The 26,662-nt window shown below is 44.9% G+C and overlaps 1 protein-coding gene across 1 annotated transcript in view; it reads right to left on the bottom strand.

Moving 5' to 3' along the window:
* HEATR1 (HEAT repeat containing 1) overlaps positions 1-26,662 on the bottom strand; it is a 411,542-nt gene that overhangs the window by 322,487 nt on the left and 62,393 nt on the right. The window contains exons 5-7 of the mRNA XM_086926859.1: positions 13,917-14,018; positions 8,506-8,646; positions 7,948-8,159 (exon numbers count right to left, since the gene is read on the bottom strand). Coding sequence (XP_086782985.1) covers positions 7,948-8,159; positions 8,506-8,646; positions 13,917-14,018 — 455 coding nt within the window. The remainder of the gene's footprint in view (positions 1-7,947; positions 8,160-8,505; positions 8,647-13,916; positions 14,019-26,662) is intronic.

Below are 26,662 nucleotides of genomic sequence, written 5' to 3'. Positions count from 1 at the left end.
TGGCAATGGGGCCTACATGCATAGCACTGTAAGGGGGATAAAAAAGTTTGATACGGTACTCTAAAAAAGGGAAGGGCAAAGAAGTGTAACTAGAAATATTTTATTAGAGGCACCACCTTAGAAATACGAAACACCCTGCGTATATGATTATAATACCTTCATTAGCTTCATCCAAATTATTTTCAGGGATATAATTGCAAGTACTCCCGCGGCCGGGCTTACATCACGGGCATCCTCCACAAAAAGTACAAGTGGGGAGCCACGGGCAATGGCCAATGGGTCAAGGGAGCCGTGGTTAAAAAAAGTTTGGGAACCACTGCAGCTAGAGCATCTTCTGTGTTCCGATTACAAAATGGTTGATCAATAAAAGCACAGGTGTGTTGAAATAAAAAAAATGTCTTGCTACCTTTCCAAATCATAAAAAGCAAACTTTTTTAAAAATAATTTATTTTTTCTGCCATTAATATAGTAAGTAGGACATCTACTTAAAGTAAGAAATATTGCAAGACTAAGCTTGTGCTGATAAATTACACACTGCCAATATTTTTTAACAGTCCAACATTAAAGAGAACTCAAATTAAGCTGAAAGCGATGAATAGCATAGTGAAAACAATGGGAGGGCGGTCCAAATTAAAAGAAATGCCCCAAGGGCTTAAGTTGCTAACAATAACCTATGTTTGTACCAACTTGCAAACATGTTTAAACAAGCATTTACAATGCAATGGTCTCGGCAATATTATAGGTAGAGCTATTGGTATTGCTCATTTTTTTTATCTTTTTTGTATCCCTAAATAAATGGCATTGTCATTTCTATCGGCATTAGCTTTTTTTGCATATGTGATACCTATTGCATTAGCAGAGAGAGAGTGAGGTAGTGAAAGAGAGAGAGTGAGGTATTGAAATAGAGAGAGAGAGAGTGAGGTAGTGAGAGAGAGTGAGGTAGATAGAGAGTGAGGTAGTGAAAGAGTGAGGGAGGGAGAGGGATGTTGTGAGGTAATGATATAAGCAAAACAAATGGACATATAGTTTTCTGAAGAAGCATACATGGAAACAAAGCGGATATAATACATAAGAAACCATGCATGGAAAAACACTAAATAAAAGAAAGAACATTTAGTGAATAACAGCTAGACATGTCACTATCTGATGAAGAATGCATGGAAACAAATTATATGTAATACAGAAGAAACCCTGCATGCAAAAACCCTGAGTACCAGATAGATACATAAAAGACCACACATATACCCGCAATAAATAATAAAAGGGACACATCTCCTTCCCTTCAAAACCATAGTAGACAACATCACACTGTACCACGTCCTACATCTCATACCAAACCCCACATGCCACAGAAGTTGGCCAGACAAGCACGAACAGCAATACACAAGGAAACAAACACAAAGTGGCACAGCAGATCACAACCATGCAAACAACAAATCTGCATCAGAAATGGGTGGACTAACTAACGCACATCCATTCCATAAAGGATCTAATCCACCCTCACACAGTCATCCCTATACAAGAGCATCTAGTGTCCACCGTCCCCACACAATCATCCCGACACAGGGCATCTAGTGTATCATACAAGCAAAGAATTTGTGACCCACACAATCATGAATAAGGAAGGGCATCTGGTGTATCACACAAGCAAAGAATGGGTGATCCGCACCCCCACATATTGATCCATACACAAGACTATCTAGTGTATCACACAAACAAAGAATGGGTGACCCCCACCCCCACACAATCATCCCTACACAAGGGCATCCGAAGTATCACAGCAATGTCTGCAAATGCAACACTCAACCTCACACCATACGTCACAGTGCACTCAGCAATAAACATGGAAAACCATGGAAGGAGACCATAGCAAACAAAGCACATCATTACATAGTAAAGGGGGCGTGACCTAAAAAGATGGCGGAGTAGACGATTTTCTTGGGGCGCCCGTCAACTCGAGTGATTGATAAAAAGCCTGTGTGTTACAAGTTGTAAAATTAATAAAAATCTGCTTGTAAAGTCTACCTCCCTTACCTTGCCGCTAACTGCGATCTCTGATGGGCCGATAATTGGTGGTATTCCCAGACGAGCTTGGGTGAATGGGAGCTCAGCTGGCCATTTCGCTTTCGCTGCTGAGACCTGGGCCAGCGGTCTCACTGCCAAGGCAGCCGGAGGTGCACAACAGTGGTCGTCTGCCATCCTGTTGAGGGAAACACTTCTGACTGCCGGGTGAGAAGGCGCCCTTCTGTGACAGCCCGATCCCCTCGGGCAACAGGTGAGTAGGTTCAGGGTGATCAGCCTCAAGGCTATAGTGGTGTAACGCAGCCGGATTTGAGGACGGGCACCGGCCGGCGGTGGAGGCTGAGTGAGAACCTCTTTTGAACTGTGATCAACTGTGGGGGCGGCCCTTCTGCTGGAGTTACTGCATTGAAAGATCACTACGCAGAGCAGGACGACGGGGGGCAGAGCAGGACGACGGAGCTGCGGGGGGAGGGAAGGGGGGCAGAGCAGGACAACGGAGCTGCGGGCGGAGGGAATGGGGGGCAGAGCAGGACGACGGAGCTGCGGGCGGAGGGAAGGGGAGGGGCAGAGCAGGACGACGGAGCTGCGGGCGGAGGGAAGGGGGGGGCAGAGTAGGACGACGGAGCTGCGGGCAGAGTGAGGGGGGGGGGCAGAGCAGGACAAAGGAGCTGCGGGCGGAGGGAGGGGGGGAGCGGGACGGGACGAAGAAGGGCTGCGGGCGGAGGGATGGGGGAGGGGGACGGAGCTGCGTGCGGAGGGAAGGACAGAGCTGGACGAAGGAAAGCGGAGGGAAGGGGGGACGAGCAGAGCAGCTCAGAGCAGCTCTGGAAACAACCACCGTCTTTCTCCGAGGCAAAGCAGAAATGCCTCGGAGAAAGCATGGTCATTTTCGCATTTGGGGGCGTGTTTTGCTGTTCTGAGTGACGGACAACGTCACTGTCTAAAGAACGCAAAAAATCACGCCCCCAAATCCGAAAAGGACGGGGCTACATTGGAGTGACTGATCTCTCCTCCAATGGCTGGCCTCCGTTTAGGAAGCCAGCCAATTGAGGAGAGGTCAAGTACAGAGGCGGGTTCAAGCTCCGTACTCAAAATCATTAATTCTCTGACCGGAAGCTGTTGTTCCTGGTGTAACCTCTTCAACATGCTTTCTTTCTTCTTCTCTCTCTCTCTCTCTCTCTCTCTCTCACACACACACACACACACACTCTCACCTGTAAAAAAAATAATCATTAGTTTCATGTACTTGGTATTTTGACACCCGTGCACCTCGTCGCAATCCTTTCACATAAAATAGTCATCACAACTGGAACATGTGTGACAATCGGTCTGTAAATGGTGCAGAGAGGCCAAGGACTGGATGAGCATGTAGTGAAAAAACAACTTTATGATCCACTGGCAGGTACTGTGAGAAATTCACACTACTTTCAGCCTTAGCACCAGAGGGCCCAATCATGTCCTAGCATGAACACACGCCCACAACTTGAACTCCGTCAGGCACCTAAGGGCCTGTCATTAAACAATATGCACTCTACAAAAGTCACATGTTGCTCAAAAAAACTAGCGAAGCACGACATCAGAGAAAGACATGCAATCTTAGACAATGCAAGATGAAATAAAACATAAAATGTAAATAGGTACTGTATCATTAACAAACACTACCTTGAAGGAAGGGTGGCAAATGAAGTATTCTGTAACAACAGTACTCCTGTACAATGGCTCTCAGTGGACTCAGAGGGCTTCGGTAATCATGCACAAAATAGCATTTTAATGATGTGATGTGGACATCAGCATTAGAACTGGATAGGTTAATGCCCAATGTATGGCACTAGGCAGAGCTGATCCCATTGGTTATTTGTTTATTTATTTATGTATTTATTTATTAACAGTTTTATATAGCGCGTACGTGACCCATGGGTATCAGAGCGCTTAACAACATGTGATATAAATACAAAAAGAAGTGTACAAACGAGCAGAAAACATGTTGACTAGTAAATGGCGATTTAGACATAGTAATTACTATATCTTAAAAATCTTGATAAGCAACATTTAAGGTATTGATTCAATACCTGAGATAATAAAGTTCTGAGGTAGAGATTAAAGGTGTTACATCAGATCCTATGGGAATAAAATCCATGAAAGTCTCCGGTCTATACTGAGATGGAGGATTCTTGCGCTATACAAGCATATAAATAAATAAATAAATAAAGAAAATTATTTCCCAATCAAAGATGGTGGTCAATTTTACGCAAGATCTAAATCTCCAGAGTGTCCAACAGTAAATTAGCTTGTGGCGTCTATTTTTCAATCTTCAGTCTATTAAGATGCTTACCATGGAGATCTTTGTTTAGCAACCAGTGTGCCAACATGCGCATGTCTCTTCATGTTTGAAGCCAAGCGTCCCTCGCCCTGGGTGTTGTGGAACTCCTCCCAAACAAGTGTTCGACTGAGATTTCCTAGTTGCTACCAAATGGATTTTGGATATTCCTGCTAAGGCAGTGCTGCGAGAGAGCTTGTTGTTTTCATGATCTTTGTTAATTAATTTGAACTGTGGTAGATTGTGTCTTTCTCCTGAAGAACCCTTGAACTCAGATATACAATTGAGGTTTACCAAGTTTATAATCTGGGCCACTGGAATTATGCAATTCGGCTACTGTGCAGCTTTTTTAATAGTTATGTTTGTGCTGCACTTGCCACGTAATGCATCATCTGCTGCATCCTTAGTAGGTTTTAACAAAACTGTTTCTACCTCGAACAGATCGAAAATTATTATAAGTGAATCGACGAGTTCCTGCGCTGTAGAAGGCCCTTCGCAAAGGTTGACCAGTCACTTGTCAGTAGCTTGTTGCTGTACTTGAGGGCTGGAATTTATGAGGTGAAAACTTTGCTAAGAAAGTATTAGCACGGTTTAAAATGTCAAAAGAATACTTTCACACAATATGCAGCATTACTCTGCATAATTAGCCCTTTCCTGGCGCATAATTTAGTCAAATCTGTCACATAAATTGGTCTCCTCCTGCCGCATAATACCTTTTTCAAGACCAAATAGTGAATGGACCTCAAAAGTTGTATACACTACACACAGACAATTAAAAGTGGTACTAAAACTTATACTTATTGATGAAATATGTGTAACAGGAGCAATGTTCTTGTTCATACAAAGCGCGTATGGCTTCAGAATGACTGCCAGCTTTATAAGGAAGATCATTATTCAATAATTCTCAAGGCAAACTATGAATTAGAATAACAGAGTTTTAGTTGCCTTTTGTGTTAAGTTATTAAACCTCAGTTCAGGTGAAGAATCCATACGATTTCCAGTTGAGGCGCTGAGCAGCCAGTGTCTCTTTTTACTATTCCCTTTGCCCTGAGTGCCTGGCTGGTGCTTCTAGTTAGTTGACCCTCAGGGGCAACGTGGGCAAGACAAAGCTGCCTCTGCATCTAGGCATTCTTCTAATGTAAATGTGAGCCTGACACTCTGTCAAACCACAGACCCACCCATGGGATGGGCCACTCCACTGGTTCCCCCAAGGACCAAAGTCCTATTAAAAGAATTATTGTTGCAAAGTGGCCACGAGGCATCATAATAAGTATAGTCAATGATTTAGCAAGCAGTGATAACGGGAACAAAACCTACTATGACGTGTTGTTAAAAAAAATATACATCCATTCTGAAAAGCTGTTTCTTAAGGCCTTTCAATCGAAGCAGTCAATGCATTAGTAAACTTTTTGTGGTATAAAAAGTAGCAAGAAAAGAGCCATTATCCCTTACAAAGTCAAAACACGTGCACCATTCTTAATAAATGAACTACGAGCAATTTAAAGGGCTGCTTGATGGGGTGTAGGGTACAAGGGCTAAAGATTTTGGACCACTTCACTATGTGACATCACGGGCACTGTTTCCAGTCCTGCACTTTAGTGTGATAGCCGCCCTAAGGCGTTCAGGGTAGTGTAGTTTTAGCTGCTGACATAACCAGACTAAAACAACTGGGAGCAAATGTTTGTGGGTGAAAAGCAGGGTTGTTCGCAGGGCTTGTGATGGAGTGAGGGGGCCACCGGCACACGCTGAGGCACCATACTCAGAGTTCGTTGCGTTTTAATTTATAGTACTCTGAAGTCACTGACACACAACATGACGCTATAAAACACACCTGAACAACAAGTCTGTGTTATGCGGACACCACCTGCGCATTGCTAGCAAGCCTCAGCAGGTGTGGGGAATGCAGGCGCCCCCCCCCCCTGCCTGTCCTCCCCCTCACCCCCGGCCTGATCCAGTGTCTGAGCCTGCAGCTCTGAGCACAAACAAACAGACCCTGCCAGGAGCCGCCGCCTCCCCCGCCCTCCCACGCGAGAACCGGCCGGGCTTACTGTAAAGCGTGCAGGGGTCTGCGGGATTTAAAGATGGCTCTGAATAATGTGTTAGAAGAGAGCCCAGGAAGCTGTACACAGGTGTGATATTGTTCTGGATCGCAATAGATCCTGTCCGTTTGTGGACCAACTACTTTCAGACATGCCTGCTTCTCAAAAATGAACGGATACATAGAGCCTCCTTGTGATACGAGATGGAAACCCACTCTAAGTAAGGGACTCCAGCTTTGGTTTTTTGTGCAATGTCCTTACCGGGTGATCAACCGTGGGGGCGGCCCTTCTGCTGGAGTTACTGCATTGAAAGATCACTACGCAGAGCAGGACGACGGGGGGCAGAGCAGGACGACGGAGCTGCGGGGGGAGGGAAGGGGGAGGGCAGAGCAGGACGACGGAGCTGCGGAGGGAAGGGGGGGCAGAGCAGGACGACGGAGCTGCGGGCGGAGGGAAGGGGGGGGCAGAGCAGGACGACGGAGCTGCGGGCGGAGGGAAGGGGGGGGGGGGCAGAGCAGGACGACGGAGCTGCGGGCAGAGTGAGGGGGGGGCAGAGCAGGACCAAGGAGCTGCGGGCGGAGGGAGGGGGGGAGCGGGACCGGGACGAAGAAGGGCTGCGGGCGGAGGGATGGGGGAGGGGGACGGAGCTGCGTGCGGAGGGAAGGACAGAGCTGGACGAAGGAAAGCGGAGGGAAGGGGGGACGAGCAGAGCAGCTCAGAGCAGCTCTGGAAACAACCACCGTCTTTCTCCGAGGCAAAGCAGAAATGCCTCGGAGAAAGCATGGTCATTTTCGCATTTGGGGGCGTGTTTTGCTGTTCTGAGTGACGGACAACGTCACTGTCTAAAGAACGCAAAAAATCACGCCCCCAAATCCGAAAAGGACGGGGCTACATTGGAGTGACTGATCTCTCCTCCAATGGCTGGCCTCCGTTTAGGAAGCCAGCCAATTGAGGAGAGGTCAAGTACAGAGGCGGGTTCAAGCTCCGTACTCAAAATCATTAATTCTCTGACCGGAAGCTGGCAAGCCAGCTTTTCCGGTCCGAGACCTAAAAAGGCTGTAAAGCCCATAACGATCTCTTTCCTGAAGTGCCTCTTTAAACCCCAGTTAGTTGTTGGTGACAATACAGATCAGCTGTGCTACCTGTTCTCATCCCCCAACCAGTGAACACTGATCAATACTATGCTGTATTTGCTTACACCCACAGCAAGCACACTCTCAGAACATTAGTGAAAGTTACCAAAAAGCTCTCTTAAGGGTATGCCCTCAACATTTAAACATGTTGGAGAAGTACTGGCAGAAGTGCTGCTTTCCACCATCACAAAAAGGCAAGTAGAGGCAGACCAGGAAATTCATAGTGAGTGGTGTGGGAGGAGAACTTGATATTAAAAGTTCTAAACTCCCAGCTTATGCTTTACAATATATTCCTGTAGAATGACTGTTAAATAAGCCATCACTGAATGTTTGGAATCGGCCAACTACTGAGCAGTTTCCTTTTAGAAACTTTCCATCACTCACAGGAGCCTGACAGAGGAACAATGAAGCTGTGGCATGGCCCAAGTCCACCTACTTCTTCCCCAAGTGGTCTGACTCCTGGCTCTGCAGTACAACTATCAGGCAGCCTAGCCCGTCTCGGATCAGGAATGGGGTCTTGCTCAACGTCTTGGTGATTTGCGTTGCCAAAGCACGGACCAGGGAAGGCTCCATCACCGCTTTCACAGCAAGCTGGCAGATGATCATGTAGGTCGCCGCTCTGTAATCCACCAAGGAAGATCTCAAACCCTGGTATGGAAAAAAACAAAATTATCCAAATATTTATGATAAAGTCCACTGCTGTCTGTACACAGTTCATGGACCCTGTACACATTCTGCCTGCTATCACTTCATTTATTGGACCTCAGAGATCATGTTCATCTTAGATTGCTTCTTCACATCACAAAGTCCCCATCATGCGTGTGCATCTCACACATCTGCAACGACTTCTAGCTCCCCCCTACCACAACAGTTTGTATATTGATAAACAGAGGAGAAAGTTCACAATAACTTGTCACAACTAGGATACAGAAAGTATTCACAGAATAAAAACAGAAAGGCAACAAGGTCACAGCAAACAAGCAATAATTCATACCTTCTGCACATATGGGAGGAGCTTGGCCACGATTATTTCGGTTATCTTCTCCATAGCTTCCAAGGCTGCAACAATAGTGGAAGCATAAAAGGAAACCAACACCCTCAACTGTGGTGGGCTCTCAAAGTGCTCTCCAAAGATCTGGTGAAAGTAACAGAAAATATACAAAGACAATGAGCGATGGAGACAAAGAAGAAGATCTTCAAACATGTAGTGTATGGGATAGAGTACTTGGTTAGATCCACTAATGATAGGGAAAACACTTCTAAGCACTGGTTACAACACAAAGATGCTCTGAGGGCAAGAGTTCGTAAAGCGGAGTCATTTTAGTTTACCTGAACATGTATCCATTAGTAGAATGAGCTTCTTTAAACAATGGCTCTGTTCACTGCCCTCATCTCTACAGCAGGTCTGGATCCCTATCTAGACAGGGGGGGTCCATCTGAGAACTCTAGCCTAGGCTATGCTAGAGGGGTCTTTGTGATTCAAATATATCATGGTGAAGTATAAAAATGGACGAAAATAGTTGACAAATGTATTTATTCACACAGTAGTGGTGATATTATTAAATTGAGCTCAGTTGTTAATTTTGCTTAACCCAGCATCTTTCTAATTCCCCTTTAAACAGGAGGGCAAACCCAGCTACAAGGCCCTTATCCACCAAATCTCTCAGGCATTCCCCTGGATACTCTGGGCCCGCCTGTATCAGATCATCTCCAGTGACAAACTATTCTACTAATTTCTTTTATACCCTTTAAGGGTAAAAACCCATGAAGCCTACGTAGCCCACTGAACTCTCTGCCTCTCGATCTCTCATGATGCCCTAGTGTGGGCATTATCTATGGGGAGTTTGTTCCTGATTGGCTACTGATACTTGTTTTTTTTTTAGATGGGGAGCCAAGTAGGATTGGTTTGTACCCTACTGGATTTGCATCAATATTATTTTTACATGCAGTCAAATCTGCTAATTCCTCTGTGGCTCATGTATATGAGCATGCTATAAAGGACAGAGTGAAGAGAGGATTTCAGCAAATCACTGCCTCCCTGTCGAAAGTAATCTGTCTCCATATTAGTAGATTACCAGGCTCACCTTTAGTGTGGTCTCCATTGTAGGAAGCTGGCCCTTTATATAGTTTCCCAAAATTAGGTGCACTGTATAGAGAGGACAGGGATACCTTAATAGTGCACAGAGGCTTGCTTTAACAATCCCAAGGTGCTCTATTTGTGGTAGTGCGGTCAAGCAGCCTTAGACTTATCAGAGGGGATCAAGGACACACTCTGACACACTGACAGCAATTTAGAAGAATAGATTTGTGTATTATTTTAGCACCAAGATCTATGAGATTAAGCAAGTACTTTTTGAGTGAGTGATTTTCAGAAACACAGAAAATACAGAAGGTCAGATTTGAGGCAAGAGCCTCGAAGGCAGTACTGTTACCCCATGGGAGAAAAAAACTCCATAGGGGTACTTCCAATCGAGTTACAGTGGTGTTCTTCTGGACTTAAGGTAAGTAGAGTCCAAGGTCCTTAGAACCATCATCTGTTTTGGTTTACCTGCCAAGGTGTGTCCAGGTGCAAAGGTGCTGGTTGCAAGGGTAGCCTCGAATGCTACAGCTGAAGTCTATGGAGAAAACCTGCAACAGAAAAATTCTGCAAATGGAGACTTGGGGACAAATCCGTCAGAACCCAAAGAGGGGTGGTCTCAGTTCTTGAGGGTCTTTGGGGCAAGGGTGCACCATTGGTAGACTCGAACTCGGGTTGTGGGGCTTGGGTGCAGAGGTGCTTTGTCAAACGGGTAGCTTATGTTGGAAGCAAGTCAAGAGGTCAGGAGGCTTTTAGTGCGTGGGCAAACCTACCTCTAAACATATATGGCAGTGTCAACCTTATTAAAATGATTGTCCTCCCTAAAATTACTTTCCTTTTCAACTGTATCCACTTACCTTTTGATAAAGGAGAAGAGGCCAAACTACAAGGGAAGATAGGCAGCTTCATTTGGTCCTCTAAGGGTTCAAGGATATCTTGGAAAAAGCTGAGGAGGAGGCTGGAGGAAGGAGGGCGGGGGGGAGGGGTTGGCCCTTCCAGATTTAAATGGCATATTGTTTTTCATGCGTTGATGAATAAGACAGACCAGTCTCCCATGGGAATACTCTTTCGGGCAACGTTAAGTGGATTGAGAGGAGGACAATGTCACTTTCTTTTTAAATATGGGGACCCGAAGTACTTCAAGAAGGCGAGGCTGAAGATTCTGCAGGGGGCCCTAAGAACTTGGGTGTTTTTCCAGAAAAAAATAGGACTTCCCCATTACTTTTCTTGGGCCCCGATTTGGAATTCTCCGGGAACACCTGAGAGCCCAGTTCAGTCTGCCATTAAAATCTGCAGGGCTATTTTGTTGGGGAGATCTTAAATCTGGTTCATCTTTGGTTAACTGAGAAGTTCTGAGTAACTGTACCGGGGTCAACTCACTAGATTTAAATATTAGCAGGTCTCCTCCTGGTGGGCAAGGCAGATTTGGGTAGTGGAGGAAGAAGATTCCTGGCTAGGTCAGGCGATGAGAACAGGCCCTCTGAAAAAGGAAGTGTCTTTGTGGTATCAGGCCTTGGTAGAGGCAGATGACCACCTAGGCATGGATATCTCAAAGCTTTGGGCTGAAGACCTAGCGAGTGAAAACGCTAAAGAGATTTGGTTAGATTCTTTCACAATTCTACAAGCAGTTGTGAAACCCGCTTCTCTTAAGCGTAACCATCTTTTTAACACACAAAGGGTTTATTGGTCTCCAGCTAAGTTGTTGAGTTTTACTGGAATCCCATATTCTTGCCCAAGATGTATGCACCCCTCGGAGGATGATATCCACATGTTTATGACATGCCCAAAGATCACTGGTTATTGGATTGAGATGTGTAAGTTCTTGTGAGATGTGTAAGTTCTTGTGAGAAGTAATTGGTCAGCAAGTCGAGGTAAGCCCAATTCTTATATTTTTTGGCTTGATCAGGAAGATTCAACACGAAAAAACGCTGTTATCTCCAGATTTATTTTCTATGCTTTCCTCCTGGATAAACAAGAGATCTGTAGGCTTTGGAAGTCTGAAAGTCCTCCTTGCTTTTCTGACTGTGTTAAGAATATAATCTCTACAAGTCAGTTTGACATGGCTTGCGATTTTAGAAGCCGGGAGAAAGTTTGGACATTGTTGGTCGAATGGAGCAAACGCCCCTGGAGGTCCGATGATTAAGCCAAAAAAATCTTGCTGTCGGTCCTGGTTTCCTTCTGCTACGGGCATAGTGGTGAAGGATGGAAGTGGAAACAGTATCTTTTTCTTGGATGGAAAGGCTCTGCTCCTTGGTTTGGCAATCGGGATAGGAGAGTTTCCAGCAAGAGAATTGGCAGAATGAGGACAAAAAAAAAAAAATAGATGGCGGCCTCTCTGGTGCTGATGTTCCACATTGGTAGGTCTGAGCTGGATACTGAGCAAGCCTTGGCTGCTGCAAGGGGTGCGGTACCCAGGGTATTAATACAGGGCAGCTCCTGGGGTCCTGGCACCTCCAGACTTGGTGGGGGAAAGATCTGACCTCCCCTGAGCACGACGACCTTCTCCTGGGCGGATGCTACATTGGTAGACCCAGTGGTCAGCAGATCGGTGAACTGGACGTTGCGGTCAAGGCCTGCAGTTAAGTGACTCCTCTACTTTAAGGGAGATGATGGCGGGTTGCTCCACTGAGGCATTTGAAGGCTGCACAACTGCAGGATAAGTCGGGTCTTTTCAATTGTCATGACAGGAGCAGGCAGGCGGGGTTTGGAGCGACGTCCACAACTAGTCCACAATTCATACATTCGGCAGATCTTCTCGGTCCTCCTTCTTCCTTAGTCAGGTGAATCAGAGTTCCAGGTGTTAGGGGACCATCTAAATACTGAATTCATGGGTGTTAAGGGGAGTGAAGGGTAGTAGCTAATAGGATACTTACCCTTGGGGTCACAACACTCCCTATAGGACACCTTCCTGTGGGAAGTGGGCATTACCCTGTCCCAGAGTTCCTAATTCCACCCAAAACAAAACGATGGCACCATTCTTTTGTGAAGAACATCAGGCAGCCCATCAGGCAAGCCATAGGGGTTTGACTAATCTGGTGTTGCAACACGCCTATTAGCATACCCAATTTCCTGCCTGTCCTGGTGCCAAATAGCCTCTGGGTAGGGGGTGGCATCTCCCAGGTCTGGGGAAAGCCAGCGACACATATTAAAGGCCGCAGGGCCCTTGAAGCCCCTGGCCTTGATATGTTAAATCACTAGCCTTCTCCAGAGCAGTCATTGTTTCTGGCCTCAGAGAGAGGTCGCTCTCACCTGCAGGGGGTCAGAAACATGTTTGTGGTGGCAGGCTGGATGAAACCAATCGGCCAGAACACTAGATAGTGGTAGATTTTTCAGGGGGCATGCCTAAGGTGCCCGCTGTGTGCATGTCATAATAACTCTTGTACTGGCAACAATATTGATTTATTAAGACAAGGTGTTTGATACCAAACACTATAGGTTTCAGTAAAGCCATCATGTAGCTGGGGGAACACGTAATGACCAGTGACCAGGGCATTAACTTAAGATGGCTTCTCCACTCACTTGTACCATCTAGTAATTGAACTAGACAGCATAGGGGCATATCTGCTCATGCAGATATGCGCTCATATTTAATATAATGCACCTGCCTTAGGGATACAAGGCGTGCTGTAGGGGTTCCTTACATAAATTACATGCTGAGACTTTGGCACGGCACACAGTGAGTGTACCATGTAGTATTTTCACTCGGTTTGCACCAAGACAGGCAGACTGCAATGGCAGTCAGCATGCAATTTGTATGAGGGTCCCTTAGGGTGGCATAATACATGCTGCAGCCCTAAGGGACCCTCTTTGGTACCCATGCCCTAGGTACCGGGGATAACAATTACCAGGCACTTACAGGGGTGCCAAAGTGTGTGCCAATTGTGTGACAATTAGCACATTTTATCTTGTATTAGGGAAAGAGCACTGGTGCCTGGTTAGCAGGGACCCAGTGCACATCAGTCGAAAAATATCAGTACTAGTGGCAAAAAGTGTGAGTGACCATAACAAAAAGGGGAACTTTCCTACACCTGTGAGGGGAATTACTGTGTGCTTAGTTGCAGTGCATGGGGATTCAAACATCCAGTGTATGTTAATTACCTGTCTTGGTATCAGACGTTCCCTTGCTCTAGGGTTGCTGTGATTACAGAACCCTGCCGGAGATGTCTACAAGGAGAGGTTCTCCCTACCTCCTCCATGCTTAAGTGGTACATTTCTTTAGAGATTCCAGTGGTTGAGAACACGAGGTGAAGCAGGTAAGGGGCTGCTGGTTGCACACTACATACTCAGGGTTTGTGGGTAGAGAGGAACATTAGGATTTAAATACCAACCTTTACTGCTTTGGTTACTAGTGTGCAGATGAAATCCATGAATCCCAGATCTTTATAGCAGTGTGTAATCAAAGTGCTCCTGGCAAGGGGAACGCCTGGTTTCTGTGCAATACCGAAAAAAGAAGGGATACGGTTACACAGTACTCAAATGCACGTTAGGAAATTACAGATCTTTCGTCAGAAAATATTTGACAGCAAGTCAGACATAACACCACACACTGCTCTCTTGGTCGACATTTGATAATTGAACTTACTAGACATTTGGGGCTCAAAGTCAGAAAAGAGTAAACTTGAAACCAGGTAAGTGAAAAGAAAATGAGAGAAACCAGAGGAGGGGGCAGCTAACTAACTGTTGGGGAGAAAATCAGATAAGCAGACAAATGTAACTTTTAACAAACACACTGAAGTTTTAAGCTCTACAATGAATTTTACATTATTGGACTCTTGAAACATAAAAAAACTATTTCAATTCAAACTATGATCCAGAGAGGTAGGCATCTTAATTATTAAGAGACCTGCCAAATGGCCTTGTTAGTTAAATAAGTTGATGTGCATTTCAAAGACAAAAAAAAGATCAATTCAGTGGACAAACTGCCTTTTGACATAGTTTAGTTTCCTGGGGTGTGTTACCTAACCGTGTAGTCAGGGTATTCAGATTGAAAAACGTGGCTTACATGTCAATTTGCAGGTAAATTGGATGGCCGGGTATCATATAATTTCAGAATATTTCATGGTTACTATAAACATACTAAAGGATTTTCATTGGCCCTTATATTTAATGTTTCGCACAGCTGTAATTTTTTATCTCTAACACAATTGTTTATCGCATGAATTTGGGCAAATGTCCACCTCTGCACTAACTGCTTCTCATGTTTTGATCTTTATCAGAAAAGTGATCAAGGGTTAATGGAGGACTTGGATGATTCACCCCGCTACCCTAGTGAGCCACTGCCATAACGTGTGCCTGGGTAATTTTATAAGCATTGAGGGCAACCAAATAAAACTTTAGCTTTCCTGGTCACCTACTTTCCCAATTTTAAATTGCTGCAACGTAACTGGTGTGGTAGTTTCATCTGTTCTGCTGCCTATAAGTCACACCCAAATTAAGGGTTTGTTTGATAACATCCCTAACGTATAAGGACCTTGCTTTAGTGATAGATCTATTGATGCTCTGGGCACTCTAGCTTCACTTAAACCACATAAAATAATGGCAGATGCCAGTTCAGATACCAATAACACCACCTTACACAGATGCCATGTTCACCAAACTGAAAAACTCAGATGTATATTTACATCAACATAGTTGTGGAAATTGCCTCACTTTTTGCGCTCCTCTCATGAGCAGAAAAAATCATTAACAAATTCTACCAATTTCAAGACGGTTTTTCTATTCAGAACTGTAAAAATGTGTTTTAAACTTTTCTGGCAGTTACACCAATCCTCACTCTCTCAAAATTGTATCACAGACAGACAGACAGACAGAAATTTTTTTTTTAAATCAGTCAGTTGAAAAGATTCCCTCTGAAATATAGATTAGAAACCAGCTTGGTGACTACAATGAACCCTTCAGTTTACCCTGATAATCCTATCAATTTAAACGAATTATTTATAATATTCCTCAGGCTTCCTTCCCCCTCAATGACAAAAGCAATGCCCATCCCAAACAAACGGCCTTCAAAAGAACATTGAAGTTTGTTTTGGACTGTCTTCTCTTGCGCGACAGGTCCTCTCATACTTCTAATGCATCAGGTTTTATATGAAGAACTACTTGTAGTAGGGCTTTTGCTGTCCCCATCAATTCCGTAGCTTTTTGAGACAGAAATGTGAGGAAATAATGTTTTTATTAGTCAAAGTTAGATGTTATCAAAGGGTCCTGGGCAATGTTCCCTCAAATTTTTTTTCCACTGTGTGCGGCAGTGGAGGGTCTCTGTGGGCAGCAACCGTGGCTATGTGCACCAGAAACCAAACCACACGTGTCTGCGGCGCCAAATGGCACTCAAAACGTTTACTTTAAAAAGTGAAAAGATGGTGCATTTTCCCACATACAGCGCCACAATAAGGGTCTTAAGGGCAGTTTGCAAATTGGATAAGCACGCCATGACATGAATTGGTTACACTGGCAAGTACACTTCAAGTTTAGAAAAGCACAAGACTTCAATGGTGGTACCATCATAAGATTTTAATACAAATTTTTTTTTTTAAACGCCTTTTGAAGCAGAGGCAATTTCAAGAGGGAGCCAGCCTGAATTAGGTCTATTGGCATGGACATGTATGCATTTAGCAGTTTATTATTTATTGGTACGCAAGGGCTTGTGGAAAGTGAGCAATCAGACAGCACGAAAATCTGTGCCCTTTTCCTTCCCTCTGTTCCCCTCGCTATCCCCATGCTCTCTCTGCCAGGACTTTCCTTCTGTACCCCTCGCTGCCCGTGTCTCTGCCCAGTTTTCCCTTCTGTTCCCCTCGCTGCCCCCGTGCCTCTCTGCCCTTTCTGCCTTCTGCTCTTAGCTGCCCCTATATTTCTGTATTCTGCCTCCTTGCCATTAGTTGTTTGTGCCCGTCTGACCTCTGTGCCACTCGTTTTTCTGCCCCTTTTGCCTTCTGTTCCACTCGTTTTTCCCCTCGCTTTTTGTGCCTTTCTGCCCTCTGTTCCACTCGTTTTTTTGTGCCTTTAAGCCCTCTGTCCCACTCGTTTTTTGTGCCTTTCTGCCCTCTGTCCTACTGGTTTTTGTGCCTTTCTGCCCTCCATCCCACTCGTTTTTTGTGCCTTTCTGCCCTCTGTCCCAGTCTTTCTGCCCTCTTTCCCACTCGTTTTTTGTGCCTTTCTCCCCTCTGTCCCACTCGTTTTAATTGCCTTTCTGTCCTGTGTTCCACTAGTTTTTTGTGCCTTTCTGTCCTGTGTTCCACTCGTTTTTGTGCCTTTATGCCCTCTGTCCCACTCGTTTTTGTGCCTTTCTGTCCTGTGTTCCACTCGTTTTTGTGCCTTTATGCCCTCTGTCCCACTCTTTCTGCCCTCTGTCCCACTCGGTTTTTGTGCTTTTATGCCCTCTGTCCCACTCGTTTTTTGTGCCTTTATGCCCTCTGTCCCAGTCTTTCTGCCCTCTGTCCCACTCGTTTTTGTGCCTTTCTGTCCTGTGTTCCACGCGTTTTTGTGCCTTTCTGCCCTCTTGCCTTCTGTTCCGCTCGTTTCCCCAGCCGCTGTGGCCTTTTGTTTAAATATTGCTGACAATCAGAGCCCCTTCACGGGCTCCGATTAACAGCAATACTTAAACAAAATGCCACAGTCTGCCCCTCGCTTTAGTAACAAAAGCGTAGACACTTTCCAAACACAGCGTATGCTAAAGTACACGCTGTGTTTGGAAAGTGTCTACGCTTTTGTTAGTACAGGGCGGGGCAGACTGTGGCATTTTGTTTAAGTATTGCTGTTAATCGGAGCCCGTGAAGGGGCTCTGATTATCAGCAATATATAAACAAAAGCCCACAGTCTGCCACGCTCCCACACAGCCGCAAGCGCCATAATCCCCACCAGCCCCCCGCCTCCTTACCTGCACTACTCACGCCCGCTCCGCCGCCACCACTGGAAAAGTGCCTGATGTTCGCGGCGTTCGCTTTTTAAAAGCGGCGGGTGGCGCGACTCTCTAGCGACGTCCTGCGAGCGCGCTCCACGCTAGATGGTGCGCGCTGACGTCAGGGGAGGTGCGCGCGGCCTAGAGGGAACGGTGGTCCTGGGTAAGAAAAAGCTGTAGATTCTAGGCAAATCACGACACCCCTGATTCATCCAGTACTGTAGTTTTCAGAGGTCTGTGGTTGGAAATTTTGCCTGGGCTATCTGAGTGCCTGCTGACCCGAATAAAGCTACACATGATCTATCTTACTTCCATGCAACTTTGTCTCCTTTTGCATGGTAACATTTTGGGCTTTTGTTTTCCAGACAATAAGGCCTACCAAAATGTGAGGGACAGAATTATAAAAAATATATATTATTGTTATTTTTATATAGAGCACAACAGTACAAACATAGATGGGAAATAAACACACCTATCAGAGCGTTGTGTCATGTGTACAGTCACTGAAGAGGAGAACAGCCTAATATGTTTTGTGCAAGTCTACTCTGAACCTGAAAGGTGAGGAGAAATTTTTTGAAATACTGAGTAGTAGCTTAATTTGTGTGTCCCCTGTTGAAATACAATGGCCAGAATACACAGATACTTTTTATGTAGTCTTAACGATTTAGAAAAATCTAATTTTGAGCTACAAATCAGGAATACACACTGCACTGTTGATGAGGCATCACACAACACAAAATCAACTGTTGACTGTAGGAAACTTGTCTTTTGTTGCCGAAGCGCCTCCCCCCCAAAAACACACACTTTTTGCCTGGTATTTGCTGCACCTTTGTCTGGAGTGCACTGGGTTCCTGCTAGCCGGCTCGCCAGTGTTCTTTCACCCCAAAAAAGGGACTTGGTCAATTGATCAGGCCTTTAGTACCTCTGTAAGTGCTTAGTAAGTGGTACCCATCATACCTAGGGTAGAGCTACTAAAAAGGGTCCCTAAGAGCTGTGGCAAATCTTGTGCCATTCTAAGCCACCCAGCACCAAACTCATGCAGAATGCCACTGCAGGCTGCATAACAAAGTGCTCTAAAAATGGAAATAAAGATATGGTACAGAGAAGGGGAGAAAGCGAGAAGCACCACCTACCTGCATCCGGCTAATACGGGGAAACGAACGCCGCCACCAGCCAAGAGTCAATCCCTCTGTTGCATCGCGCTGCCGCCCCGGGACCACAACTCCCGGAAGCCTCAGCGGCGGCGCGCACCTCTGACCTCGCGCCAGCGCCCGGAGGCGCTTTAAATCGGCGCGGAGGTCGGCGGAGCTCGGGGGAGAAAGCGAGAAGCACCACACCTACCTGCATCCGGCTAATACGGGGACACGAACACCGCCACCGGCTAAGAGTCAATCCCTCTGTTGCATCGTGCCGCCGCACCGGGACCACAACTCCCGGAAGCCTCAGCGGCGGCGCGCACCTCTGACCTCGCCCCAGCGCCCGGAGGCGCTTTAAATCGGCGCGGAGGTCGGCGGAGCTCGGGGAGAAAGCGAGAAGCACCACCTACCTGCATCCGGCTGAAACGGGGACACGAACGCCGCCACCGGCCAAGAGTCAATCCCTCTGTTGCATCGGCGATGCCCGGGCAAAGGGCAGGCCCTCTGAGGCTTGAGGAGACTGGACTGGGCCACCCCCCCTTGACTTCCACTTGATGACCAGGACTATTTTGGTGCATACTAGTAAGCAATTAACAAACTAATCACTTGCTATATATAGCTGTTTGTGACTTGGGTCCTAACTTTTGTTTGCGTAACGCCAACACTATAGCATTGCAAACATTATGACTTCACATGTCTCTAAGGGGAAATCAACAGGGGCAAACAGAGGCACGTTAGATGATTTTATTATAAAGGTGTCCTCTGGAATTGATAAGGAAATCTCCCTAGCTGAGCAACGAGCTGAGCGGCGACGCTCTATTGAGCTTATTAAAAATAAACGCTCGTCTTTGGGATTGATACAGCTAGCAACTTCGCCACTCACCACGATTCGCACTGAAATCGAGGGTCCTGATAGTTCGAATAATGATAGTAATCCAAACTTTTTCGAGAGGGAATTTCCCCATTCAATATAAATAATGTAAATAGTGAGATGAACTCTAATGTCTCTGTGTCTCTTTTAACACCAGAGGCACAAGTCCCTGAAGGCATACCTCCACCAATAATGGAGATTTCTCCAATAGTGAAGATTGTTTAAAGTGAAAATTCTACAACTCCCAAGCGTACCCGAAAACCAGGCCCCCCTCTAAATAAGAGAAGAAAGAGGAAAAGTGGTCAACAAAAACGTAAAAACACTCGATCTGAGACTGGCACTCCTAATAATCGTACCCCAAATCCAATAGTGATACCTGCCATAATCACTCCCCCATATTGCCCAGTGGAAAAAGCATCTTGTAATGACTTACTGAGTAGTATTGAACACTTAAGAGCTTTTACACTACCACTTATTGAGAGACTAAAAAAATGGATCTCCAGCTGGGGACATTGGAACAAAGAATCGGGGGAAACGGGGTCGTAACTAAGGATATACGAAAGCCTACATTAGTACCCTTAAATCCTCCTGCCCTAAAGGAAGCTAAACTCAATAGTCAAATTAAGTCAAAATCTCTGAACCCACTGCCTTCTAAAACATCAGGCCAAAATATTAAAAGCAGGGGTAAAGAGAGTCAAATTGGAGGGAAACCTAATACCTCGGCAAAAGTACAAAACTTGAAAGACCCCCAAAATGCTGAAAGGGTAGTGATGACCAAAAGGCATAGAGTGGAACTGCCACCTGAAGCAGTCCCACTCGTAGTGGTTCTCACGGGAGTCCCCCCATTAGAGGAGGGTAAGAGAGAAGATTACCATCAGTTAAAAAATAAAGCTATGTTTTGGTTAAGACAAAACCGCCCACTCCCCGCTAACTTAAATGGTGAAATTCTAAACGTAAGGCGTCTCGCTTGGTCATAGAAAAAAACATCTAACCGGCGACATTATTGTAATTAATTTTAGAGATCGTAGGGCAGTCAGATATATTTTAAATTGGCCCCTAGAGAATAGTACCAACGGCATTACATCCCGTGAACTGACTTATTTTTATCCCAGACCTGTAATGGCACCGATTAATAATTCTAGGATCCCAGCTCGATATCACGACAATGGCTTTCTACCGGTCTATAACCGCTATGCACCCTTAGCAGGCATGGAGGGAGTAGACTGACTGTCCCCTTTAGACAAGGAATGGGGAAATAGGGAACAACCACATCAGTCCTCAGATCCTAGGGAAAAATCAGAGTATCCCCCAATACATAACTTGGGTGAAATGGAGAAACACCTGGATCAATTAAAAGACGATGTTTTAATAAAGAATGGCATAGTTTCAGCCCCACATATGCAACTTTGTAAACCAATGTCAACATTACCAGTAGAAGCCAAGTCGAATAACATCTGTGATATAAAAATACTTAGTTGGAATGTGGCAAGATTGGAACCTAGATTGACGGATAAAGATTGGGTTGAATTAATCTCAGGTTATGACATAATAATGTTTCAAGAAACTTGGGTGCCCTATGATTTGAATGTTACTGGGTTTCACTGTTATAATATAGCGGCTCGTAAATCAAATTTTGGTCATGCTGTTGGAGGGCTGTTGTTGGCTTTAGCATTCTGGCTGGGGGGAAACATAGGACTATCAACACAGGGAACCCTAACATCCAAGCTATTGAATATACACGGCATGTTCCTTTTGTCTTGATAAACTTTTATAATAATGATTTTATTTCGACCCCAAATTAAAACTAAATTTATCTCCAACTTAGAGGATAGCCGGGCGAAAGTGAAGGACTCTAAATTATTTTAGGTGGGGATTTCAACGCCCAGTTATCAAATAATAATTGGCAAGAAAAACAAGGGAATGGGTATCCGGTAAATCAAAGGGGACAAGAATTGCAAAGTTTGTTAGATGAGCATATTTTGACAAATATCATGGATTCTGGTCAGAAGACCTCGCTACAGCAAGTGCCTACACACAGAGGTCGAGTTAGCACCTCTAATATTGATTTTATCTGTGTCTCCTCTGGTATGGCAGATCGCATAATAGCAACAGATGTCTTAGCTACAGAATTCGAGGATCATAATCCCGTAACAGTAACTATGAGGCTAGACCCCCGACCTGTCTTCTGTGTGACACAAGGAGCAAGAGATACAAGTGTAACCACAGATAAACTAAGGCTAACATGGAAAGAAATAGACAAATCTGGAATCACAAAGTCGTTGCTCAAAGAAGAACAGACTTCAATTGATGGTTGCTTAGATTCTACTGCTGATGGCCAGGTTATTATTTCTTGCTTTAGTAAAATATGCTCTACAGTTAGAACCCGGTTATCTGTACCAGTAGGCCGGGGCCCAAAAGAACCTAGGTGGTTTGATAATAACTGCTCTGTGGCGAATAGTAACTTACGTAAGGTCCTTACAGAGATTCCCAGAATTAAGGTGAACGTGAGTGCAGCAAGGAAAACTTATAAATTAGCTGTAGAGAAACGGAGAGCAACACTTCTGGGCGAACGCTGGGAATCCCTGGCTGTAACTGCGGAAGGGAAGTTAAGTAAACTATTCTGGCCCGCAGTTAAAGAACTCCGAAATATGGGCCAACAACTTACCCCGATTAGCTGTACCATCTCCAGCGAAACTTGGGAATGCCACTTCTCTAAAATGTATGCCTCTCCACTGAATAGTGAGAATAGCGAGGAGATAAATGATTTTGAGGCATTTAAAAACCTAAATTTTAACTTGGGGGAAGTGGAAGAAGCTATCGACCAGAGTTTGGGAAATAAAGCCCCTGGCCCAGACGGGTTACCCATAGACCTCATTAAATGGCAACCGGGTCTATGGGCTTCTATACTGGTGAAAGTCTTTAATAGTCTTCCTAAAACCAAAATGCCGGAAACCTGGGGTACCAGTATAATAGTTCCCATTCATAAGAAAGGAGACAGGTCTGACCCCATGAATTACAGGCCCATTTCATTGTTAGATAATTCCCTAAAAATGTTGGGGCGTGTTATCTATAACAGGCTCACTACATGGTTAGAAGATAGTGGGATCCTGTCCCCATGCCAACTAGGATTTAGAAATAGGGTTGGTACAGTTGAACAATGCCTCAACTTGAAACTAATTATTGATAAATATAATATTGCATGGTTGGTTCCCATTTATTCAGCATTTATGGACCTATCCTCAGCTTTTGATTTTGTTAATAGGTCCAAACTTTGGTCTATTTTATTGGAGTATGGTCTGGATGCTGCCCTGGTTCACTTTTTAGCTTTTTTACATACAGATTCAAAATCCAGAGTGAGAATAGGTATGGGTGGAGAATTATCAGGAATAATTAATATAGGTAGAGGAGTCAGGCAGGGGTGCGTTTTAGCACCCTTGCTCTTCATAATCTATATTAATGGCTTGAGTAAGTGTCTTGGTAAATCAACCCCCGACGTCCCGCTAATAAATGGCAAACCGGTACCTGCTCTTCTGTATGCCGACGATGCAGTGTTATTGGGACGTACACCTAACTCACTCCGTACTCTGGTTTTAAATTTTACAGATTTTATGGATAAATTGGATTTGAGGGTAAATTTAAAAAAATCTTTTATAATGTCTTGTGGGCCAGGTAAGCGGCAGATGAACTCCATACAGGTTGGAGAAGGAAAACTTATTGGAACTCATAACTTTCCATATTTGGGAGTGACCGTTGCTGCGAATGGCTCGTGGACTGGGCATTTGGCCCAGGCCACGGGCAAATTCTCAAAGGCCACTAACTCAATTTTAAGTATCCCAAGACCAAAGAGATATGATGCAATTAAAGAGATTGTAAAAAATTTAAATTACAGTGTGTCCCGGTAGCGACCAACGGGGCAGCAGTATGGGGCATTGGGAAAAGTACCACTATTCAGCAAATAGAGAACAGGTTCTGTAGGAAATTGCCAAGTGTCCCTATTTATTCATCAAATTTTATCACACATAGCAAATTAAACCTTTCATTTGTATCAGATTTTGTTAATACCCGCCCAGCTTTATTTTGGCACTCGGTTTGGACGAACCAGTCAGCAAAACTTACACAGGAGATAATAACTGACTGCTTAAACTGCGAAAGAGGGAGGAAGATCCCGTGGCTTCAATATGTGTATACTAGCCTGGAGGAAGTAGGTTTGAGAAATATTTTTGTTAACCCAACTGAAGCTAGTAATATTAAGAAATCTGAATTAAAAGAAGCACTAAGAGCACTTTATTTACAGAAAAGGCTGAAGATTGAATCAGGGAAAAACACAGTCGCTAAGTATTTGAAATCTGTGTCGCCTAAATGTACTTTGGCATTGTACTTAACATTACCACTGACTAACTGGGAAAGAAGTCTATTATTTCGTCTAAGGGCTGGCACTGTGAGGTATCTGTTAAATTTTCCTTTGGGTTATCAGCAAAGCACAGTTAAAATTAGCTGCCCTTGTGATGGACAAAGCATACAAAATGATCTGCACTTTATTTTTTGTTGTAAATTTTATGTGAAATACACTTAATGGTTACTAATTCCGTTTTTTTAAAAAACACAAACCAATTACCTTGGAATAATCCTATCAGGCACTGCTAAATCTAGATAACGAAGAAATAATTTGCCGTATCGGTACCTTTTTAAAAATTGCTGTTGGAGCACGCAAAATGTTTAAACTGTAATTAAACCTGTACTTTTTTTTTATTGTATTTTATGGACAGCAGTATTTTATGGGATATGCATTATGACATGTACTTTTATGAATTGAAAAATTCGAATAAAGATTCTTTGAATTGAAATGGTACACACCTGTGCCATGTCCCCGTACACTGCATGTACTATTTGTAAGTCACCCACACAGTAGGCCTTACAGTCATAAAGCAAAGTGCATTATATAACATATAAGGACATATGTGAATGAGCACAGATGCCCCTGTGCTGGCCAGTTCAATTACTGAGTACAAGTGAAAAATGAAGCTATGTTAAGGTATGTACTGGGCACTGGTCAAAACGAGTTTCGCAGCTACACATTGGCTACACTGAAACCTATGATCTTTGGTATTAAATACCTCATATTAATAAACCCACACTGATTCCTACCGACCTCTAGTGTATTGGCTGACTGGTATAGACTAGCCTGCCACCACAGACATGTTTGACCCACTGTAGGTGAGAGTCATCGGTCTCTGAGGGCAGAAACAGTGGCTGCTCTGGCAGGAGATGTTATCACCTCCTCCAAGCAGGATGACAAGTAATCAGTAAATCAAGGCAGGTGAATTCAAAGGCTCTCCCCACCTTTGATATGAAACCCTGGCTTCCCCAGACAGTGGAATTGCCACCCACTGCCCAGGGCCCATTTGGCACCAGGACAGGAAGTGGTCATACAGAGGGTGTAGTCACCCTAAAGGTAAGTAGCCCATTGTCCACTACCTGACACTCCCTGCAATGCCCTGGATACAGTATTTAGGTGGCAGCACTGATCCCGGGACTACTTCTTTTTGTTTGTCAAACCTGGAGTGGACAAAGAAGATTTCCACAAGAAAGGAGGCGAAACAACTGACTTGGCGCCAACCCTAAGCCTGCCTGCTGCACATGATCCTTGTGGAGAACTGACATGCCCTGCTGTTATGCAGCCTCCAAGAAACTGGAGGGCTGCTAGGGCTTTGCAAATCACAGAACTCCCTTGGAGTAGGTTCTCCCCTGCAGCCGCAGGCACTCAAGAAGCAAGGCCCAGTTCACCGTCCTGCGACTTACCGGGAATACTGACGCTGCTCCTGCCCAGGAAGAGGTCACCGTGCTCCCTCAGGTCTGATCCATTCTCCCTCCAAGTGCGGAGTCAAAAGGACCAACCGGAGCCGCACAGTACCAACAGCTGGTGTACCGGACCACTGGCAGCAACCATGGCTTGTTGTGTCCAGACACCAACACCAAGGAATACTGGCATGTACGTCAAGGGACCTCATAGATCATGACTTCCACATCAAGAGTGGGCCAGCTATTTTGTTTGCCCCTTTTCTGCAGAACCAAGACAAAAAGTAAGCCTCCGACCATTGCCCCAACACGTTAAAGTACCCCTGCAATCACACCCCACAGCTCAAGTCCAAAGGAGGCGACGGTGCCAATGGGGTCCCGAGACCCTCAAAGGCTGAGCTCACCCATGGGATTGCCCAGACTGAAGTCCCAGTCACCACCTGCAGTCCCAGCTTGCTGCCTCTTTTCAACCAGACCATTACTCATTGAAGTGGACAGGGCACCAGACGCTGAAACATACCGCTGCACCTGGACACCCCAGGCCCACTCGAGGTGTTGCCTTGGACCTTGCCCCATACTCAACTTAAGTTCCGGAGAAGGGTCTTGTAAGTCGCTGACAAGTGCTTGAATGCAGAATATGTCTTTCCCCCAGAGGATAACATTACCGCTCCAGAAATTGCATTGTGAACTTTTGAAACCTGTAAAAATTAATAACTCAAAAAGTACTTAACCGATTCCGATCTTGGTATCTAAATTCATATAAAATGTGTTATTTTTGTAAATTGGTGATGGATTTCTTTTTTGAGTTTCACTTACTGCCTTTGTGTGTGCAATAAATGCTTAGCACTATCTTTTGATGAGCCTAACTGCCCGCCCACACTACCACAAGAGAGAGCATTTGGGTTATCATTTCTGCCTCTATAAACCAACTGGGTTTGTTTGGACTCTGTGTACCTCATTTTCTTCAACTATATAAAGAGCCAGCTTCCTAAAATGACTAACATCAAAGGAAGGTGTAACAGTGAGGGCCGCTGCCACAACCATTTGCGAAAAACTTCTCTCCCTCAACTCCTTCTTTCCTTTTAGTCACAGAATTTTACAGTTCTTCCTACCTCTGTGCATTTCAGAAGATGCACTATTTCTATTTGTATGTAACTTGCAGTTGCACTGATGGAAGTCAATCTGCTTTCATCGCTTAAGCTACAAACTTCTTCATCTGGTCAAAGGCGCTCCTCACTTTTTATGAGGCTCTGGGCTGAATTCATGAAATGGTGGACTCTTTGCTTAAGGTTCAAACAGGAATTGCGCTTGGATACATGTTTGTAACTTAGGAGGGTATCAGTGCCAGGACTCTGGCATCTCTCTGGAAGTAAAAAACGT

The sequence above is a fragment of the Lissotriton vulgaris genome, chromosome 6, assembly GCF_964263255.1.
Source record: "Lissotriton vulgaris chromosome 6, aLisVul1.2, whole genome shotgun sequence".
NCBI lineage: Eukaryota > Metazoa > Chordata > Amphibia > Caudata > Salamandridae > Lissotriton > Lissotriton vulgaris.
This window is presented reverse-complemented; position numbering and strand designations above follow the sequence as displayed.